The 22,633-nt window shown below is 37.8% G+C and overlaps 1 protein-coding gene across 2 annotated transcripts in view; it reads left to right on the plus strand.

Moving 5' to 3' along the window:
• NAA15 (N-alpha-acetyltransferase 15, NatA auxiliary subunit) overlaps nucleotides 1-22,633 on the plus strand; it is a 79,781-nt gene that overhangs the window by 12,264 nt on the left and 44,884 nt on the right. For both annotated transcript variants that reach the window (XM_060106237.1, XM_060106230.1), the window contains exons 2-4: nucleotides 14,865-14,949; nucleotides 17,454-17,558; nucleotides 19,832-19,989. In XM_060106237.1, coding sequence (XP_059962220.1) covers nucleotides 14,865-14,949; nucleotides 17,454-17,558; nucleotides 19,832-19,989 — 348 coding nt within the window. The remainder of the gene's footprint in view (nucleotides 1-14,864; nucleotides 14,950-17,453; nucleotides 17,559-19,831; nucleotides 19,990-22,633) is intronic.

Below are 22,633 nucleotides of genomic sequence, written 5' to 3' on the forward strand. Positions count from 1 at the left end.
TATGCCTTACTAAAACTTCCACCTTTGGTCTTACAGACTTTTTGAGCCTCTACATTTTGACTCCCCAGTAGCCATTGCTCTCATCCATCATGTCTCTCAGTACTTCCTTTTGACCTCTGGCTTGGGTGAACTTGGGTGAATCCTGAATGTTACCCATTCACTCACCACGAGGACCCTGCTGTATTCTTCTTTTGGACAGTTCCCATTGGAACATGGGACTTCTGGTCTTCAGTGTTTATGCAATTACATGTAAATTAGAGTTTTTAGTTGTCTTATCTCTTTGTAATGCTCTGGGTGATTTTATTTGCTTCCTTTCTTGGCCTGTATGGTTTTTTTTTTTTTAATTAACTTATTTATTTATTTAGGCTAAGTTGGATCTTTCTTGCTGCACGTGGGCTTTCTCTACTTGAGGAGAGTGGGGACTACTCTTCGTTGCGGTGCGCGGGCTTCTCATTGCAGTGGCTTCTTGTTGCAGAGCATGGGCTCTAGGCGCGCGGGCTCAGTAGTTGTGGCACATGGGCTTAGTCGCTCCACGGCATGTGGGATCTTCCCGGACCAGGGCTCAAACCCGTGTCCCCTGCATTGGCAGGTGGATCCTTAACCACTGCACCACCAGGGAAGCCCCAACCTGTTTTTATGAGGATTTGTGTAATGTTTAGAAATCAGGGGGCAGCCATTATCCTGTAAATAATTCATTTCTGGTTTTATGTGTTATGCTTGAAAATAATAGTGCTTGCTTTAAGATAATTTGCAGTTCAGGTTTTATATAATTGAGTAATTGGTTATACTTTTGTTGCTGTGTCCCCGTGACCACTCCATTGTTTTCTTTAAACTCTTTGGGATTATTTATCATTGAAATAATTAGGAGGTTCTATTAAATAGCTGACTCTCAATCATATGTATATACCTTGAGTTTTATTGAATTTTGTCTTACCCCTAAGCAATCAGAGTTCATAGCAGAGTTCTACTCATATTAAGCAGGAATCCTGAATTTTCCTTCAATTTCCTTCTCTCAAGTGACATAATTTAATGCTGGGGGGAAAAAAAAGAAAGGTAAGAGAAGTCTGGCACGTTTTATAATGCATTAACAGGATTTTAGTATCCAGAAAGCAGATGGTGATTGTCACATTCAATTCTGTGGCTAGTAAGACCTCATCTGTAATTTTAACTTCTGGACCCAAAACTAGGAGAGATAAAGACCAACAACTCTGTAATGCTGACACACCACAAAAATATTGGTGTAAAATTACCACAGACCTTTCTTGTCTTTTGTTATGAGACTATGTACTTGTTACTTTAAATTTTTGAAGTGCCTTTGTTTTGTGAAATACTGACAGATTTTTAAAAGATTGTTTATTTAGAAAAATAAAAATTAAGCAACCCCCTTTTTTTTCTTTCTTTCTTTTTTTTTTGCAGTACGTGGGCCTCTCACTGCTGTGGCCCCTCCCGTTGCGGAGCACAGGCTCCCGATGCGCAGGCTCAGCGGCCATAGCTCACGGGCCCAGCCGCTCCGCGGCATGTGGGATCTTCCCGGACCGGGGCATGAACCCGTGTCCCCCTCATTGGCAGGCGGACTCTCAACCACTGCGCCACCAGGGAGGCCCAAGCAACCCCATTTTAAAAATAAATTTACTTATTTATTTTTTGGCTGCGTTGGGTCTTTGTTGCTGCGCGCTGGCTTTCTCTAGTTGCAGCAAGCTGGAGCTACTTTTTGTTGTGGTGTGAGGGCTTCTCATTGCGGTGGCTTCTATTGTTGTGGAGCATGGGCTCTAGGCGTGCGGGCTCAGTAGTTGTGGCCCACGGGCTCTAGGCGTGCGGGCTCAGTAGTTGTGGCCCACGGGCTCTAGAGTGCAGGCTCAGTAGTTGTGGCGCACAGGCTTAGTTGCTCCGCGGCATGTGGGATCTTCCTGGACCAGGGATTGAACTCCTGTCCCCTGCATTGGCAGGTGGCTTCTTAACCACTGCGCCACCAGGGAAGTCCCCAACCCCATTTAAATTGTCTAATTTTTTTGAAATTTTACTAGTTTTATAAAATATACAAGTATGGGAACAACACTGTATCGACTTCAGAGGGTGGCACAAAAGGTCAAAGGACTTAAAACTTTCATATAAGGAACGGCTAAAATTACAAAGATGTTTAGCTTGAATAAGAGAAAACTGAAGTCTTAAGAGCTAGAATCACTAAACAGAAATTAGAGGGTGATAGAGTTTGGCTCAGTATAGCTAAAAACATTTCAGTAGAGCGAGCTGGCACCAACAAGAGCTGTGTGGCCACTTGCACCAGATGACGTTTACTATAGAATTAAGACAAACTTATTTTTTAAAATAGTATGAAACTAGGAGGGGGAAATCATTCTTAAGATTTGTTTTCATGGTTGTAATAGTTTGCCAGAAATTGTATGATATAAAAGGCTAACATATTATCTGCAAATGGAAGCTCCAACTAAAAGAATTAAAGGAAAGGGAGGATAAAGGTAGTTTTTCAGCGTTCCTATGTTTTCTTTTCAAAAAACATTAAAAAAATTTAAAGTATAATTACCGACAGTGAAATGCACAGTTTTTGTTCTGTTTTTTTTTTTGCGGTACGCGGGCCTCTCACTGTTGTGGCCTCTCCCGTTGCGGAGCACAGGCTCCAGACGCGCAGGCTCAGCGGCCATGGCTCACAGGCCCAGCCGCTCCGTGGTATGTGGGATCTTCCCAGACCGGGGCACGAACCCGTGTCCCCTGCGTCGGCAGGCGGACTCAACCACTGTGCCACCAGGGAAGCCCAATGCACAGGTTTTGAGTGTACTGTTCTATTAGTTGTCTTGAGCATACTGTTCTTTTAATTTTGACAAGTCATAAACCAGTACAGCCTATGCCCCTTTCAAGAACATTTAAGCCATCTCAGAATAGACACCTTGTTCCTCTTGATTGTATATTTTAATTCAGTTTATGCTTTCAGATTTCTCTATAATCAGTCAAACTGTGTTGGGTCTAAATATTTTAAGCCGTAACTGATACCGTAGTGCTTTATTTAAACATTTTATTGAGTGCTTACTCAGGTTCTTTATATACATTTGTATTTAAATCTCACCTTAACCCTGCAAGGTTGTTAATGTCCACATTTTGCAGGTGACACAGTTGAGGCTCTAATAAGTTTAATTAAGCCAGTGATGCAAACCTGTCTAAGTGTTTTCTAAGATTTGAACTGTAGGCTCTAGAGCAGTGTTGTCCAATAGAATTTCTTGTAATGATGGGAATGTTCTGCATCTGAATTTCCACATGTTACCCATTAGTCACATGTGGCTGTTGAACACCTGAGATGTGGGTAGTGTGACTGAGGAGCTTTACTGAAGAATTTTAAATTTTATTTAATATTAGCTAATTAAAACGTTAAATAGCTATAGCTCTGAGTCTAAAGACTGAAGTTGCTCTTTCTCCATACCTGTCTGCTCTACAGAAGTAGGACTACTAAAAGTAGTTCCAGTACACTGGCACTACTAAGTGCTAGCCAGGCTCCTAGTAAGTTAATAAATGTTTCCTGAGTTGATTTTAGCATAGCTAAGGCTCATTTTCTTTTTAACTTTTTAATTGTGAAAATTTCAAACATATGAAAACAAAGATAATAATATAATGAACCTATCTCCTTGGTTTGACAATTACCAACTTTCAGTGCATTCTTTTTCATCTATGACTCCTACCCCCTGGATTATTTTGTCAAATCCCAGGCATCGTTTCAAAATGGCTGACTTTTAAAGCTAAGTTTGGCTTTTATCATTTAGCTTGATTGGAGGCTGCATTCCTTTTAATCAGTTTTGATGGATAAAATGTTTTTTGCATTAGCTGAAGGAAAACAATAGAAAGGTATATTTAATACTAAAGAAAATTATGTAATGTTAATGCCAAATCTAAATTGTATGTATTGGGACTTCCCTGGTGGTCCAGTGGTTAAGTCTCCATTTCCACTGCAGGGGACACGTGTCCAATCCCTGGTCAGGGAATTGATATCCTGCATGTCACCCGGTGTGGCCAAAACAAAACAACCCCACCCCCCATAAATTGTATGTATTATATTTGAATTTTATATGTCACTATCTTCTATTGATGTAAATAGCCTAGTTTCTTTATTTGCCATGTCACAGTTCTACTATCAGTTCTGTTTTTAAAATCTTTGTAGTACTGTTGAATCTGTCCTGCTTATGTGCCATCCAATAGCTGACCTGGGGCCTGGACAATGTATCTGTTAGCTCAGTTCTCAAAGTCTGGTGTGCTGTGAATAAGACTGCATGTTTATGAACCCTGGAATTCATAAACAACTTATGGGGTTGCTTTCTCCAGTTCTGCCTCCTCTGTGATCTTCCTGATATTTTGTTTCCCTGGGCCTCTTCTCATCCTCTGTCTAGAAAGCTGGGGTTCTAGTTATTTCGCTGTGCTGTGTACTTTTGTGGTCATGCCCATATTTGGTTAGAGGTTTATCAGTTTTATTGATCTTCTCAAAGAACCAGATTTTGGTTTTACTGATTTCCTTTATTTTTCTCTTTTCTATTTCATTGTTTCTGTTCTTTTTTCTTTTGTTTCTTCTGCTTATGTTGAGTTTAATTTGCTCTTATTTTTCTACTTTCTTAAGGTGGAAGCTGATATGATAATTGGAGACCTTTTAGAATACAGGCTTTTTTCTGACTACTTTTATAATTTTCTCTTTTGTCCTTATTTTTTAGCATTTGGATTGTGATGTGCCTCATTTTTTGTTTGCTTTTTGTTTTGTTGTTTTCTTTCTTTTTTTTTTTTTTTTTTTTTTTTTTGCGGTATGCGGGCCTCTCACTGTTGTGGCCTCCCCCGTTGCGGAGCACAGGCTCCGGACGCGCAGGCTCAGCGGCCACGGCTCACGGGCCCAGCCACTCCGCGGCATATGGGATCCTCCCAGACCGGGGCACGAACCCGTATCCCCTGCATCGGCAGGCGGACTCTCAACCACTTGCGCCACCAGGGAGGCCCTGTTGTTTTCTTTTTTTTTTAGTTGATCCTGCTTGGAGTTTGTTGAGATTCTTGGTTCTTTGGGTTTAATAGTTTCCATTTCCCTATTGATATTTCCTATTTGTTTTCTGATTATTTCATGTTTTCCTTTCAATCTTTTTAAATTACTTAATAGTTACTGTTTTAAAGTCTGTCTGCTACTTCTATCATTTTCTGAATCTGTTTTTGTTAATTAATTTTTTTCTGTAGGTCATGGGTCACAATTTCCTGTTTCTTCACATTTCTAATAATTTTTGTTTTTCTGTCATGTGTATTATAGACACTAGGATATTGAGTATCTGGATCTTGTTGTCCTTTGTAATAGAGTTTTGTTTTGGCAGATGGTTAATTTGCTTGTGCATCAGCTTGTTCTTGTTTTTAAGCTTTAATAAAAGTGGCTCTAGATTATTCTTATTCCCAAGGTGTGGCATTTCTGTGTCTCTGATGAATCCTGGAGTGTTTAATGAAGTCTCTAACTGGATGTTTGGAACCCAGATGTCTCCCACCATGTATAAGCATCCATAGTTGTTCAGCTAATGCTACTTGGTAGTTGTTCTTGGCCAACTTGAGTAGAATTCTGCAGTGTACCTGATCAATTTAATACTTGACCAAAACTCTTGTACAAATTTCTGAAATTTCATCTCTGAACAGTTCTTTCTAATACCCTGCTCCATAAATTTCAGCTCTTCAGGCATTTTCTATCTCAGATATCTGCTTAGGTCAGTAAGACTGACATGTTCTACTCGTGTTCCTCCTCTCTATTATGCAGTCTGGAAAATGCCTATAGGCAAAAAAAAAAAAAAAAAAGATTTTCTTGGGATTTACCTTGTTTCCCTTCTGAGAGCACAGTCCTGTGTTGGCTCTTGTCCAATGGCTGAAAATAATTATTTCATATTTACTTAACCAGTTTTATGCTTGGCAGGAGCATGAGCTGGTGTCAGTTATTCCTAGACATTTTAGAAGCAGGAGTCTCAGTGTATGGTGCCAGCATTTAGCACACAGGATTTGAACAGTTCATTCTGTTTGAATTATATCCTGTTTTGCTTTACTGTTTCTGTAGCACACTGTTAATATTTTAAAATTTAACTGCTAATGAAAGCTAACAGTCTACAATATTCTAATATTTTTGAAACTATTAATGTTTAATCTTGAATTAACATATGTTCATGTTACAGGCAAGGTGACAAACAGAATACTATGGCATTCATTCCATACCAAGGGAACCCCTTATTTATAATTCTGAAATTTCAAGAACTCCCGAAATACAAGAATTTCAGAGATGGGATTGTAGACATGTATTTTTATTTAATTTTATGATTCTCCTGTGGAGAACTTAACATATCTGCCCACAATGTTGTTTTATAAAGCCTGTTTTAAATGAATTGATGTGAAACCTTTGCTCAAAGTATACTGTATGTAGTATTTGCATCTCTCAACCTAAATAAAAGTAAATTCTCTAAAAATTTACTTTAAGTCTACAGGTTTGATTAAAGCAGCATTAAGTATCTTATGGTTTAAAAAAAAAGAATCTTATCATGGTAGCTTTAGTCTCATGATTCTGTAGAATGAACTTTAGTGATAGTGTTACATGGGATTTTTAAAAACGAGCAAATTATTTTTTTCATTTTGTACATTTACGCCTTTTGAATGGTTCAAAAAAGGACTCCTTATGATTTTATCTTCTGTTATACTTTAAGACTGCTTTTATAAGATTCCATTTTGATTAGACAGAAACCTGTGTTAAAGCCGAATTATACATAGATCTGGCCTTATATGTTTGGAGGAAAGAAATTGTTGAATATGATACACTACTTCCTATTTTTCTTGTAAACCCTGTATGCTACTAGAGTTTATCTTTGGGCAACAGCAAAAGTTTCAAGGAAATTTTTTGGGGGTAAAGTAAATTGAATGTTTGCTGTTACTCTTTCCATTAAACTGTGAGAATACTACTCTCATTTGTTATGAGTGACCTGTTGTAGGAGTAGTGCTTTTAGGAAAAAAAGAGATTGAGGTCTGTTTCCTTAAATGCACACTGAATGGTATGCCAGTCTCAATTATTTTTATGGGTCACCTTCACAGAAGATAATTGGGTTAGTGGCATTGAGTATAATTTCAGTATGGGCAGCCGCCAAATTTCATTAATTGGGAGCATAATCATTAGGAACTGAAACTTAATTACTTTTCTGAAGTTTGATAAAATAAAAAACTAAGTGCTATAGTATTATTATCTCATTCAAAGAAAGTGGAGTTCGGTTTTTCATTTTCCTTTGGTAAAGTTAGTTATTTGGGGGGAATTAACAAATTGGTTAATCTGTGTGTGTTCATTTTTGTCACCTTATTTTTGGCATTTTTATTGCCTATTTGATTATAGTACTGAGTAAGCAAAGGAACAAAAGGTGAGATAAAAGTTGAATTTGTTGGTTAGAAGATCTGTTAAAAGATGAAAACTCTTGGCTTTAATAATATTTATGTTAATAAAATGTAATAAAATTTCTGTATGTGATGGAAAGAGCTCTTAACTGGGACTCAGAAGACCTAGACTGTTAGGCCCGCCAACACTAACTAGGAATTTTGCTACTAACTAGGTTTGTAATCTCTGGCAACAGATGCACGAGGACCCCATGCAGATATTTGGATGTCTTTCTCTGAATAGTTCCATCACTTTCAGTACCTCAGCCTCCTTGAACTTCAATCTTTGTTTCTTCAACTCTGTGGACTGTTGTGCTCTGCTTCGGATCCTTCTCCCTGTGCTATAATCTGTAAAACAGTGATATTACCAAGTGTATCATGTCCCCCCAACCCATGGTTCACAGTCCTGCACTGCCTGTTGTCCAGTGTCTAGCAACAGTTATTTTATACATTTTGTCCACTTTTGTTGTTTATGTTAGAAGGACAAGTTTAGCCTCACTCCATCATGGCTAAAACTGGAAGTTCCCTTACTACGTTTTTACAGAAATAAATTTTTAGAAAGCAAATTGAGGGTTTTAAGAACAGTGTACTTAGGGGGCTTCCCTGGTGGCACAGTTGTTAAGAATCCGCCTGCCGAAGCAGGGGACACGGGTTCGAGCCCTGATCTGGGAAGATCCCACATGCTGCAGAGCAACTAAGCCTGTGCCCCACAACTACTAAGCCTGCACTCTAGAGCCCGCGAGCCACAACTACTGAAGCCTGCGTGCCTAGAGCCCGTGCTCTGCAACAAGAGAAGCGGCTGCAATGAGAAGCCCACGCACCGCAAGCTCACTGTAACTAGAGAGAGCCCGCGTGCAGCAACGGAGACCCAATGCAGCCAAAAATAATAAATAAATAAATTTATTTAAAAAAAAAAAGAATAGGGTACTTAAACTGTTCTTTGTATGTATGTAGTTCCTGGAAAACAATGACAAGTTAGGAGTGTCACTTTTAATTAGCCTAGTCTTTACATCATATTAACAAATTAAGGAATAAAAACCATATGATCATCTCAGTAGATGCAGAAAAAGCTTTTGACAGAACTCAACACCCATTTATGATAAAAACTCTCCAGAAAGTGGGCATAGAGGGAACCTACCTCAACATAATGAAGGCCATATAGGACAAACTCACGGCAAACATCATACTCGGCGGTGAAAAACTGAAAGCATTTCCACTAATATCAGGAACAAGACAAGGGTGTCCACTCTCACCACTCTTATTCAACATAGTTTTGGAAATCCTAGCCACAGCAATCAGAGAAGAAAAAGAAATAAAAGCAATACAAATTGGAAGAAAAGTAAAACTGTCACTGTTTGCAGATGCCATGATGCTATATATAGAAAATCCTAAAGATGCCACCAGAAAACTCCTAAAACCAACCAATGAATTTGGTAAGGTTGCAGGATACAAAATTAATGCACAGAAATCTCTTGCATTCCTGTACACTAACAATGAAAAATCAGAAGGAGAAATTAAGGAAACAATCCCATTTACCATAGCAACAGAAAGAATAAAATACCTAGGAATAAACCTACCTAAGGAGGTGAAAGACTTATACTTACAAAACTATACAACACTGATGAAAGAAGTCAAAGATGACATAAACAGAGAAATATACCATGTTCTTGGATTGGAAGAATCAATATTATGAAAATGACTATACCAACCAAAGCACTCTACAGATTCAGTGCAATCCCTACCAAACTACCAATGGCATCCTTCACAGAATTAGAACAAAAAATTTTACAATTCATATGGAAACACAAAAGATCCCGAATAGCCAAAGCAATCTTGAGAAAGAAAAATGGAACTGGAGGAATCGGGCTCCCCGACTTCAAACTATACTACAAAACTACAGTAATCAAGACAGTGTGGTACTGGCACAAAAACAGAAATATAGATCAGTGGTACAGGATAGAAAGCCCAGAGATAAACCCACACACATATGGTCACATAATTTATGACAGAGGAGGCAAGAACATACAATGGAGAAAAGACAGCCTCTTCAATAAGTGGTGCTGGGAAAACTGGACAGCTACATGTAAAAGAATGAAATTAGAACACTCCCTAACACCATACACAAAAATAAACTCCAAATGAATTAAAGAGCTAAATGTAAGACCAGACATTATAAAACTCTTAGAGGAAAACATAGGAAAAACACTCTTTGACATAAACCACAGCAAGATCTTTTGTGACCCACCTCCTAGAGTAATGGAAATAAAAACAAAAATAAACAGATGGGACCTAATTAAACTTAAAAGCTTTTGCACAGCAAAGGAAACCATAAACAAGACGAAAAGCAACCCTCAGAATGGGAGAAAGTGTTTGCAAATGAAACAACAGACAAAGGATTAATCTCCAAAATATAAAAACAGCTCATGGAGCTCAATATCGAAACAACAATTCAATTAAAAAATGGGCAGAAGACCTAAGTAGACATTTCACCAAAGAAGACATACAGATGGCGAAGACATACAGATGGCCAAGAGGCACATGAAAAGATGCTCAAAATCACTAATTATTAGAGAAGTGCAAATCAAAACTACAATAAGGTATCACCTCACACCAGTCAGAATGGCCATTATCAAAAAATCTAGAAACAATAAATGCTGGAAAGGGTGTGGTGAAAAGGGAACCCTCCTGCATTGTTGGTGGGAATGTAAATTGATAGAACCACTATGGAGAACAGTATGGAGGTTCCTTAAAAAATTAAAAATAGAACTACCATATGACCCAGCAATCCCACTACTGGGCATATACCCTGAGAAAACCGTAATTCAAAAAGAGACATGGGGCTTCCCTGGTGGCGCAGTGGTTGAGAGTCCGCCTGCCGATGCAGGGGACACGGGTTCGTCCCCTGGTCTGGGAAGATCCCACATGCCGCGGAGCGGCTAGGCCCAAGAGTCATGGCCGCTGAGTCTGCGCGTCCGGAGCCTGTGCTTCGCAACGGGAGAGGCCACAACAGTGAGAGGCCCGCGTACCACACACACACAAAAAAGAGAGACATGTACCAAAATGTTCGTTGCAGCTCTATTTACAATAGCCAGGAGATGGAAGCAGCATAAGTGTCCATCATCGGATGAATGAATAAAGAAGATGTGGCCCATATATACAATGGAGTATTACTCAGCCATAAAAAGAAATGAAATTGAGTTATTTGTAGTGAGGTGGATGGACCTAGAGTCTGTCGTACAGAATGAAGTAAGTCAGAAAGAGAAAAACAAATACCGTATGCTAACACATATATATGGAATCTAAGGAAAAGAATGTCATGAAGAACCTAGGGGTAAGACGGGAATAAAGACACAGACCTACTAGAGAATGGACTTGAGGATATGGGGAGGGGAAGGGTAAGCTGGGACAAAGTGAGAGAGTGGCATGGACATATATGCACTACCAAACATTAAAATAGATAGCTAGTGGGAAGCAGCCACATAGCACAGGGAGATCAGCTGGGTGCTTTGTGACCACCTTAGAGGGGTGGGATAGGGAGGGTGGGAGGGAGGGAGACGCAAGAGGGAAGAGATATGGGAACATATGTATATGTATAACTGATTCACTTTGTTATACAGCAGAAACTAACATACCATTGTAAAGCAATTATACTCCAATAAAGATGTTAAAAAAAATAGACATGTACCACAGTGTTCATTGCAGCACTATTTACAATAGCCAGGACATGGAACCAACCTAAATGTCCATTGACAGATGAATGGATAAAGATGTGGCACGTGTATACAATGGAATATTACTCAGCCATAAAAAGAATGAAATTGAGTTATTTGTAGTGAGGTGGATGGACCTAGAGTCTGTCGTACAGAGTGAAGTAAGCCAGAAAGAGAAAAACAAATACTGTATGCTAACACATATATATGGAATCTAAGAAAAAAAAAAAAAGTGGTACTGATGAACCTAGCTGCAGGACAGGAATAAAGAGGTAGGCATAGAGAATGGACTTGATGACATGGGGTGGGAGGGGGAAGCTGGGGTGAAGTGATAGTAGCATGGACAAATATACACTACCGAATGTAAAATAGTTAGCTAGTGGGAAGCAGCAGCATGGCACAGGGAGATGAGCTCAGTGCTTTGCAATGACCTGGAGAGGTGGGATAGGGAGGGTGGGAGGGAGGGAGGCTCAAAAGGGAGGGGATGTGGGGATATATGTATGCATATGGCTGATTCCCTTTGTTGTACAATAGAAACTAACAGTATTGTGAAGCAATTATACTCCAGTAAAGATCTATTAAAAAATAAAAAAGAATAGTGTGCTTAAACTATTCTTTGTATGTATGTAGTTCCTGGAAAACGGTGACAAGTTAGGAGTGTCACTTTTAATTAGCCTAGTCTTTATGTCATAGCTTCCTTTAATGCTTTTTACTATTATTTTAATTATTATAAGAAAAATTATTTTTAGGCTTTCTGCTAAGTAAGTAGGAACACTAAATTTAGTTGCTTAGTCGTATGTTTCTTTGGCTGCATATGGTTACGTTACTGCTTCTGCTTTCCCCTCCCTCCTATCCCCCAGATCACTTTGCCTGTTGATTGTGGGAAGGGCTGAGAGGAAACTATTGCAGAGAAAGTAGGACTGATGGATCTACTAGAGAATGGAAGTGTCAGGGAAGGAAAGCACAGAGGATAATTAGGTTTTTTGCTTCATCATCTGAGTGAGGGTGAGTTGAGGGAAGGACATCTCTTGAGTTGGTGAAGACTTGGTGAATAGATTCTGGGGGAAAAATCAGTTGTGTTTTGGATAGTGTATTAGGTTTGAGATGTGAACAACAAAATAGAGATGGTGAATACATAGTTGATTATAGGACAGCTCTGTAGTTGGCTGTAGCATTGAGTTTTAAGCAGTTGATTTCATGGTGCTGAATGTAAAATTTTACATTTTTGTTTCTCCACATTTTTCTATGATTTTATTATCATTTGCATTAACTACCCCTCCTAGATTTTGAATGTATTGTTTTAAAAATTGTGAGTAAAATTTGTTTAAACTTAAGACAGTGAAATCTGGCATAGAGTACCATATCTTTAAGATGTTTTCTGTAATGAATACAGTGCTTTAAAAATAATTATTTTTATAAAAGCACATGGTGATACTTAAAAGTCAGATAGCACTAAAAGGTTTATGATGAAAAAGAATTTGTCAACTCACCCCCCCGTCCCTATCCCCTCCATACCTTCCCACACCAGAATCAAGCACCCTCAGTCCTTCTAGCCATTTTCTCTGGTATTTGCGTTTCTGTTGCTTATTAATATAACATTATTTCTTTCTTCTTTTTAAAAATATTTATTTATTTATTTGGCTGCTCCAGGTCTTAGGTTGTGGCACGCAGGATCTTCGTTGCGGCACACGGGATCTTTGGTTGGGGCATGCGAATTCTTAGTTGTGGCATGTGGGATCTAGTTCCTTGGCCAGGGATCAAACTTGAGCCCCCTGCATTGGGAGCATGGAGTCTTAGCCACTGGACCACCAGGGAAGTCCCTATAACAGTATTTCTTGATACATGACTTTTAGACATTTGTTGACTTCTGTTTATGGAAAATGAGGACTTGGAACTTCATCATTCACACATTTGCTCACTTGTCTTTCTCTCTTTATACTTATATCACAATATTTTGATAAACCAGTATTAAATGTTTACATTTTTACATGTATTTTTTATTGTTGAGCCAAATATTACACTAAGACCACCACACTCTCTATATAAGCCTTTATTTCTCTTGGAGTTAATACCTATCTTACTTATTCAGTTGCCTGGTTTTCTATAGACCCATTGCTCCTTTTCCCCAAATGTGCCTGTATTTCTGTCAGGTGTTTATAAATAAAATTTTCCGTTTTTGTCCTTGATAGAAACCTATTCCATGGTGGCCTTTGGCATACTGTTTTATTTTGGAGTGGTTGTTCTCTAGTTCTTTTTTCTGCATTAGATTACTTATTTACTAAGTCCCATGTTATCTTTTTTGTTTGTTTTGTTTCCTTTTAATACCTTCCTAAGGAAGAGTGCAGAGAGATAAAATTTTAACTTTCTGAGAAGCTTTAAACTGTCATTTTACATATATATATATATATATATATGTATGTATATATACTTGATTGACAGTTTAGCTAGGTAAGGAATTCTGAATTTTGAAGGCTGTGTGTAGTTTTATAGCTTTTAGCAATATTCCATTGTTACTTTGGAGTAAAAGTTCAGTGCTATTCTGATTACAGATCTTTTTTATGTGACTTGTTTTTTTTCTCTCTGGAAGTTTTTTCTTTTTATTTTTTTGGCTGTGTTGGGTCTTCGTTGCTGCGCATGGGCTTCGTCTAGTTGCGGTGAGTGGGGGCTACTCTTCTTTGTGTTGTGCGGGCTTCTCATTGTGGTGGCTTCTCTTGTTGCGGAGCACGGGCTCTAGGCGCGCAGGCTTCAGTAGTTGTGGCTTGCGGGCTCTAGAGCTCAGGCTCAGTAATTGTGGCACACGGGCTTAGTTGCTCTGTGGCATGTGGGATCTTCCTGGGCCAGGGCTCGAACCCTTGTCCCCTGCATTGGCAGGCGGATTCTTAACCACTGCACCACCAGGGAAGCCCCTCTCTCTGGAAGTTTTTTTTTTGTTTTGTTTTGTTTTTTTCTGTACGCGGGCCTCTCACTGCTGTGGCCTCTCCCGTTGCGGAGCACAGGCTCCGGACACACAGGCTCCGCGGCCATGGCTCGCGGGCCCAGCCGCTCCGCGGCATGTGGGATCTTCCGGGATCGGGGCACGAACCCGTGTCCCCTGCATCGGCAGGCGGACTCTTAACCACTGCGCCACCAGGGAAGCCCTGGAAGTTTTTAAGGACCATTATTTCCAGGCTTTGCATTTTCATTATGCTGTGCCATAGTGTGGGCCTTTTTTCCCCTTTGTTAATTTGCATGCACTTGTTTGTCCCTTGTGGCTTCAGAGACTTGTTTCCTTCAGCAAAAAGAAAATGTTATTTTAAAATATAATTTCTACACCTTTTTTTTTTTTCAATTTTCACATTATTAACATTTGTTGGACCTTTTGGAGTAAGCTAATGATTTTCTTATTTTTTCCAATGTATATTTTGTCCCTTTGTCTTGCTTTTACTTTCTGTATTTGAACCTTCCTTTTTCTTTTTCTTTCCTTTTTTTTTTTTTTTTTTAATTTTGGCTGCACAGTGTGGCTTGCGGTATCCAGTTCCCTGAGCAGGGATTGAACCCAGGTCACTGCAGTGAAAGTGCCAAATCCTGACCACTAAGCAACCAGAGAACTCCCTGTATTTATTTTTTTAAACTGCGTTTTAGTGGGATTTAGGAGAATATGGAAATAACGTGATCATTTTGTTCTATTTAACAGAATCAAAAATTTAGCACCGAATTTAAAATTGTTTGCATTTCCTGCTAAACTTAAAATTTTCTCTTTTGTTTTGACAGAGATGTTATGAACATAAACAGTACAGAAATGGATTGAAATTCTGTAAACAAATCCTCTCTAACCCCAAATTTGCTGAGCATGGAGGTAAGTGTAAATACTGTACACTTGCTTGTAAGCATAAGTAGGTAAGGCTTTGCTTACTTACCTGGTTTCACTTATTTGGGTTCTGTTAATCCCAGCTGCCTAGACTGTTTTCCAGAGAGAATGGACCTTCTTATCCTTGACTCCTGTGAGATGTTTAATACTAATACTTTGAATTTATTGTCAAGAAAATGATAACACAATCTACTTGAGTTCTGATTTATTCCTATTTCTAATATTAGCACCACAGGAAAGGCAAAAGAACCTAGTAAGACAAATATGCTAATTTAAGTTTAATAAATAAGTTTATTTAAAATGTTACAAGAAAATTTTGCTTGAGAACTTTGGTTGAGCTAGAGAAATTTTATTCCTTACAATAAGCTTATTCAGAAAGTATCCATTTAGGTCTTTGCTCATGAACCAGCACCTTCTTATTTAGCATTGTATCTTAATTAGTTTTTCAAGACAGTCATGTTCAAGACATGATTTTGAAAGTTACATAGCTTTTGCTTGTGTGAGGGTAGAAAATTGGACAGTGAGATGTTTGTAGGATAAACTTGTAAAGAAGCAAAGGAAAAATAAGCTTTCACAGGTCTGATTTGTAGTTAGGAAACATGGCTCTTTGTTAATTAATTTGATAATGTTCTCTTAGTATTGCAGAGGGAGAGAGCAATAGTTCCCTGTTAGCTATCTTTACTCTCGCGTACTTTCACTATAGTAATAAAATTGTTTAAAGATAGAAAGCAGTGAGAATAAAGTATCTAAAATTTTCTCTCTCCATTTCCTTGTTAAAAAATAGTTTTGGGGCTTCCCTAGTGGTGCAGTGGTTGGGAGTCCGCCTGCCGATGCAGGGGACACAGGTTCGTGCCCCGGTCCGGGAGGATCCCACATGCCACGGAGCGGCTAGGCTCGTGAGCCATATCCACTGAGCCTGCACATCGGGAGCCTGTTCTCCCCAACAGGAGAGGCCACAGCAGTGAGAGGCCCGCATACCACAAAAAAAAAAAAAAAAAAAAAAGTTTTGCTAGCCAGTTGGATATGAGGTTGTTTTATATTCATTCCAAAAGTATGCATAATGGTAATGTAACTTTTAGTTGTATAGTCACCATAGAGTTTCAGTACAGCAGAGTACCAACTTTCATTGTGTCTAAAATGCAATTTCCCTTCATATTTTAACATATCTGAAATCAGGTTGCATATGCAGTGTCATAATTTAATTGAAAATACTTTTTAACAGTATGTAAGTTATGATTTGTTCTAAACTTACTGACAACCTGGGTTTTCATTAATTAAGACACTTGAAGTTGTTTCTTGCAAGAATAGATTTTACCTGTTGAACAACAAAGTGTTACTTTCTACAGTACCTTGCTAATTTGGCTACTTGCCAAATATATTTTGTTTGTTTGCTTCCTTTTCCTTTAAATTTACGCACGATTTATGATGATTTTATACACATTTTTTTCCTTCTTTTTTTTTTTTGCTTCCATTTCTTTTTTTTTTTTTTTTTTTTTTTTGCGGTACGCGGGCCTCTCACTGTTGTGGCCTCTCCCATTGCGGAGCACAGGCTCCGGATGCGCAGGCTCAGCGGCCATGGCTCACAGGCCCAGCTGCTCCGCGGCATGCGGGATCTTCCCGGACCGGGGCACGAACCCATGTCCCCTGCATCCGCAGGCAGACTCTCAACCACTGCGCCACCAGGGAAGCCCGCTTACATTTCTTTATCTATGTTTTACTATAAATGTTGACTTTTCCTCAGGATAATATGTTTAATCCTTATCTTTTATTCCTAGTTAATTTTTCTATAAATTTTAAATTGTAGTCCTAAAAGACAAATTAATCATAATGAATATTTTATATTCATTTGTGTTTCATAGAATATACATTGTGAAATTAGAAATATTGTTTTTCCCTTTCTGAAAATAAATATTTTCCTCAACTCTTTTTTAATCTGTGGATTGTGAATGACAGGTGTCTGACATCTTCTTTTACTTGTATATTTAATAGTAATCCCAAAGAATCGTTTTAAAATAAACTTATGAAAACCAGAAATGTAATTTATTTGTATATTTAAATAGTTGAACAGTGAATTTAACCTTTATGTAACTTGGGTTCACAGAGATAGTCTGTTTCAAGATAAAGTTTTTCATACTTTAAAGGAGTAATTTAATAAGGTCATGGAATTCCCCTGAACAGTAGGAAAATCATTTTATCTTGTTAGCATATGGATTACCAGATATTCATGCATTTTTGTATCTTTTTATCAAAAAAAAAATCTAGGGAGGCCTACAGTATAGAAATGTGTAGTTACTTCATTTGTCAATTTAACAAGTATTTTAATTCTGTAAAAACCTGGACATTTTCCCAGGAATCTCCTTGAAGTTTTAAATATTCAGGATAATGTAACATTTGTTTTTGAGATTACGGTTACCGTTTCTTTGTTGTTAGTTATCTTTAAATTCTTTTTCTTTTTTTCTTCCTTTTCTTCTTTTTCTTTTTTTTTAAAATAGAAACCCTGGCTATGAAAGGATTAACATTGAACTGTTTGGGAAAAAAGGAAGAAGCTTATGAATTGGTTCGTAGAGGTTTGAGAAATGACTTGAAGAGTCATGTGTGTATCCTTTTTGTATATTTAAGGGTTGGATTGTGGTGTCTTGAGCTAAGGCAGCAATTTGGGAGTCAGAAGTTTTAGATCTCTCTTACTGTGTAACTCCAGAGGAGATGGTTCCTTCTTCAATTGAATAATAGCAACTGCCTTCATTCAGGAAACATTTTTGTATACCTACCATGTTCTACCATTGTATCTAGTCACAGATAAATGGGACTTGCCTTTTAAAATATCTGTGAAAGCTCTTCCCACACTTAAAAAAAAGGTACCTTGCAGATTTCATCATAGCATGAATTTAGAGAAGGATATACAATAAGGAGTATTAGAAGGCAGTATAGTATACTGATTGAGAGCCCAGGGTTTGGAGTATGCTTCACTTTGGTTTGATTCTCAGCTCAGCTTCTTTCTAACTGTGATCTTAGGGCTTAGTTTCCTTATGTGTTAAATGAGAACACTCATACCCACTTCACTGTGGTGGTGTAAAGATTTAACGATGCTTAACATAGTCCCTGATAATGCTGGACTGTGTGAGGTGAATTTTATTTTATTTTATTTTATTAAGGGAAGTGTGAGAGTAGGATCAAGTACAAATGTCTGAGGGAAGATAGAGAAAAAATTGTGGGTTACTGTTTTTTAAATAGTTTTAAACAAATATTTCTTTACCTATTTTGTTGGCTAACACGATGAAGTGCTGAAACACTTAGCAAATTTTCAAGTGTTAGTCTGGAATAATACATACTAAAAAAGATACGGATTTTGCTGTCACGGATCTTATAGTCTAGTGAAGGAAGATACTTGGTAGAAGCTTAACACTTCTGAGTATTACATAAAATGTTATAATTTGTTCAACAATTATCACTAATCCAGTAAAGCAGAAGTGAGTGAGTTGAGAGTAACCAGAAACTGAAAAGGTAAGCAAAGGATTAATTAATAAGATCTTGTAGATACCTTTTCATCATTTTAATGTTGGTGCGGTGTTCTGTTTGTACTTGCCATGCTTTATTTAACTGGGTTCCTCTTGATGAACATGAATTTCTTTAAATTTTTAGCAATGTTAAACTCCTTGAGGATAGATTTTTAGAAGAAGAAGATTCAAGGCAGTTAAAAGGTGTTGCAGTGCTCAAGAGAGTTGATCAAGTCCTGAAATGGGGGTGCGGGGAATAGGAAGGTAGGTAATGGGTGCCAGATAATGAAGGGTATCTAGTCTTTTTTAAACTTTTTTAAAACCATGTTCCAGGCTTTTTAAAACCATGTTCCAACCAACTGAGAAGATTTGTTAACCTTTACTTTGTCATTTGCATTATGAAAATGAAGATTATTTTCCAAATAAAATTTATAGCATTATATATGTATTTTCAGTTATACATGTCACCCTAGAAATTCTGTATTTACTGACTCTGTTAAGGAGTGTAGAAGTTGTTAGATTGAAAAGTTGGAATCTGATCTGAGAAACATTACTCATTTCTGGAAAGGGAAGTAGACTTTTTTTTTTTTTGATTGTGTGTGTTTTAGAAAGGTTACTCTGGCAGGTGAGAGTAAAAGCAGAGAGACTGAAGGCAGGAGGATGGGTGACTTGCAGTAATCAAGATCTAAAGTGAAAAAGACCTGTATTAGGGGAGTGGGATTATTTACATATTTTCCCCCTTTGTAGCACAGTTTTACAACCTACTGTAATTTTGCTTACTTATCTGTATCCCTTACTAGACTTTAAGTTCTTTGAATAGGAGACTGTCCATTTTGGCCACCTGCACCCAAAATTTAAGTGGTTGATTTTTAGAAACTTTATACTGCACTAAGGGTCTGTCCCAAGGACCTTGTTAGCTAAGGAAAAGAAAGTACACTTGATTTAAAACAATTACATGTCATGGATATCCATTCCCTCTTTTTCCTTTTAAAAGTAAAGATAATTCTTAATATTTATTGAGCATTTATTTTTGTGCAAGCCAGTGAATACTTTATATGTTATTCCATTTTGTCTCCAAACTGCTGCGCTTTGCTGTATAGACTTTGTTTATTTATATTTTATAATTGAGGAAACATAAGATTAAATTAATTTGTTTAAGGTCACAGAGCTAATAAGGCAGGCTAGACCTGTTTTCTCTGGCTCAAAGAGCTGTGCTTTTCCCCCCCACTGTATCAAACTACCTTCTGTCTTTATATTCTCTCTGTTTTTTAAGCTTGTAATTTTATAAATAGATGTAGTTTTCTGAGTTTCATAGAGAATATTATTGGAACTTTATTTCTTGACCTGGAGGTTGTATCCTTAACTAAATCCTTTAGGTTGGCATGTTTATGGCCTTCTGCAGAGGTCAGACAAGAAATATGATGAAGCCATTAAGTGTTACAGAAATGCGCTAAAATGGGATAAAGACAATCTTCAAATCTTAAGGGACCTTTCTTTACTACAGATTCAAATGCGAGATCTTGAGGGTTACAGGGTAAGTAGAGAATTTTTTTATTCTAAGGAGGAAATATTGTTTAAATATTTAAAACTTTTTTTGAGTACTTTCTGATAACAAGTTTTCCATTAAAAAAAATTTAATTGAATCTTGCTCTCTTCTCCCAGTAGTGATTGTGTTTATGACTAGACTAATCAGATTTAAAAATTATTTTACTGTGAGACAGAGTTGGATTACTGTATATGATTGAGTTAATCAATTCAGTGAAAAATTAACATTTATATATATATATATTTTTTGTTTGTTTGTTTATTCTTTTTACCTCCATAGAGACTAATATTCTGTCTTAGTAGCTACATTATGTGTGCAGGGGGGTGGGGGCTTCCTTCCAGTTTTATTCAAATATAATTGACATACAGCACTGTATAAGTTTAAGGTGTACAGCATAATGATTTTGTTTACATCATGAAATGTTACCACAGTGTTTAGTAAGCATTCATCATCTTATATAGATACAAAGTAATAGAAAAAGGAAAAATTATATTTGTTCCTGGTGCTGAGAACTATTAGGGTTTACTTTTGTAACAGTTTCCACATATAACATACAGAAGTGTTAATTATATTAATCATATTGTACATTACACCCCTAGTACTTAATTTATCTTAAAATTGGATGTGTGTGCCTTTGACCACCTTCATTTAATACCCTGTACTTCCCACCACACTCCCATTCCCACCTCTGGTAACCACAAATCTGATTTCTTTTTCTCTGAGTTTGGTTGGTTGGTTGGAGTTTTAGAAGTTTAATTGCCCTGTGATGCACAGCATAGTGTTCTATATTTTTCTGCATTACAAATGATCACCACTGTAGCTATATTTTAACCCTTAAATCAGTCTATTAAATCAGATTTATTTAGTCCTTCTTTTTTTTTTTTTCCATATAGTACCTGTTGAGTTGTCTTCTATAGATCTTACCTCAGTAGTTGGGCACTGTATTAAAAAAAAGTGGTTTTTTCCTTTGTACTATCTTTTTTTTTTTGAATTTTATTTAATTTATTTTTTTTATACAGCAGGTTCTTTTTTTTTTTTTTTTTTTTTTTTTTTTTGCGGTACGCGGGCCTCTCACTGTTGTGGCCTCTCCCATTGCGGAGCACAGGCTCCGGACGCGCAGGCTCAGCGGCCATGGCTCACGGGCCCAGCCGCTCCACGGCATGTGGGATTTTCCTGGACCGGGGCATGAACCCGTGTCCCCTGCATCGGCAGGCAGACTCTCAACCACTGCGCCACCAGGGAAGTCCAACAGCAGGTTCTTATTAGTCATCAATTTTATACACATCAGTGTCTACATGTCAATCCCAATCGCCCAATTCAGCACACCACCATCCCCAACCCCCTGCGGCTTTCCCCCCTTGGTGTCCATACATTTGTTCTCTACACCTGTGTCTCAACCTCTGCCCTGCAAACCAGTTCATCTGTACCATTTTTCTAGGTTCCACATACATGCGTTAATATACGATATTTGTTTTTCTCTTTCTGGCTTACTTCACTCTGTATGACAGTCTCTAGATCCATCCACGTCTCAACAAATGACTCAGCTTCGTTCCTTTTTATGGCTGAGTAATATTCCATTGTATATACGTACCACAACTTCTTTACCCATTTGTCTGTTGATGGGCATTTAGGTTGCTTCCATGACCTGGCTATTGTAAATAGTGCTGCAGTGAACATTGGGGTGCATGTGTCTTTTTGAATTATGGTTTTCTCTGGGTATAGGCCCAGTAGTGGGATTGCTGGATCATATGGTAATTCTACTTTTAGTTTTTTAAGGAACCTCCATACTGTTCTCCATAGTGGCTGTATCAGTTTACATTCCCACCAACAGTGCAAGAGGGTTCCCTTTTCTCCACACCCTCTCCAGCATTTGTTGTCTGTAGATTTTCTGATGATGCCCATTCTAACTGGTGTGATGCAATACCTCATTGTAGTTTTGATTTGCATTTCTCTAATAATTAGTGATGTTGAGCAGCTTTTCATATGCTTCTTGGCCATCTGTATGTCTTTGGAGAATTGTCTATTTAGGTCTTCTGCCCATTTTTTGATTGGGTTGTTTGTTTCTTTAATATTGAGCTGCACGAGCTGTTTGTATATTTTGGAGATTAATCCTTTGTCCATTGATTCGTTTGCAAATATTTTCTCCCATTCTGAGGGTTGTCTTTCATCTTGTTTATGGTTTCCTTTGCTTTGCAAAAGCTTTTAAGTTTCATTAGGTCCCATTTGTTTATTTTTGTTTTTATTTCCATTACTCTAGGAGGTGGATCAAAAAATATCTTGCTGTGATTTATGTCAAAGGGTGTTCTTCCTATGTTTTCCTCTAAGAGTTTTATAGTGTCTGGTCTTACATTTAGGTCTTTGATCCATCTTGAGTTTATTTTTGGGTATGGTGTTAGGGAGTGTTCTAATTTCATTCTTTTACATGTAGCTGTCCAGTTTTCCCAGCACCATTTATTGAAGAGGCTGTCTTTTCTCCATTGTATATCCTTGCCTCCTTTGTCATAGATTAGTTGACCATAGGTGTGTGGGTTTATCTCTGGGGTTTCTATCTTGTTCCATTGATCTATGTTTCTGGTTTTGTGCCAGTACAATATTGTCTTGATTACTGTAGCTTTGTAGTATAGAATGAAGT

Source organism: Mesoplodon densirostris, chromosome 1, assembly GCF_025265405.1.
Source record: "Mesoplodon densirostris isolate mMesDen1 chromosome 1, mMesDen1 primary haplotype, whole genome shotgun sequence".
In the NCBI taxonomy this organism is placed as follows: Eukaryota; Metazoa; Chordata; class Mammalia; order Artiodactyla; family Ziphiidae; genus Mesoplodon; species Mesoplodon densirostris.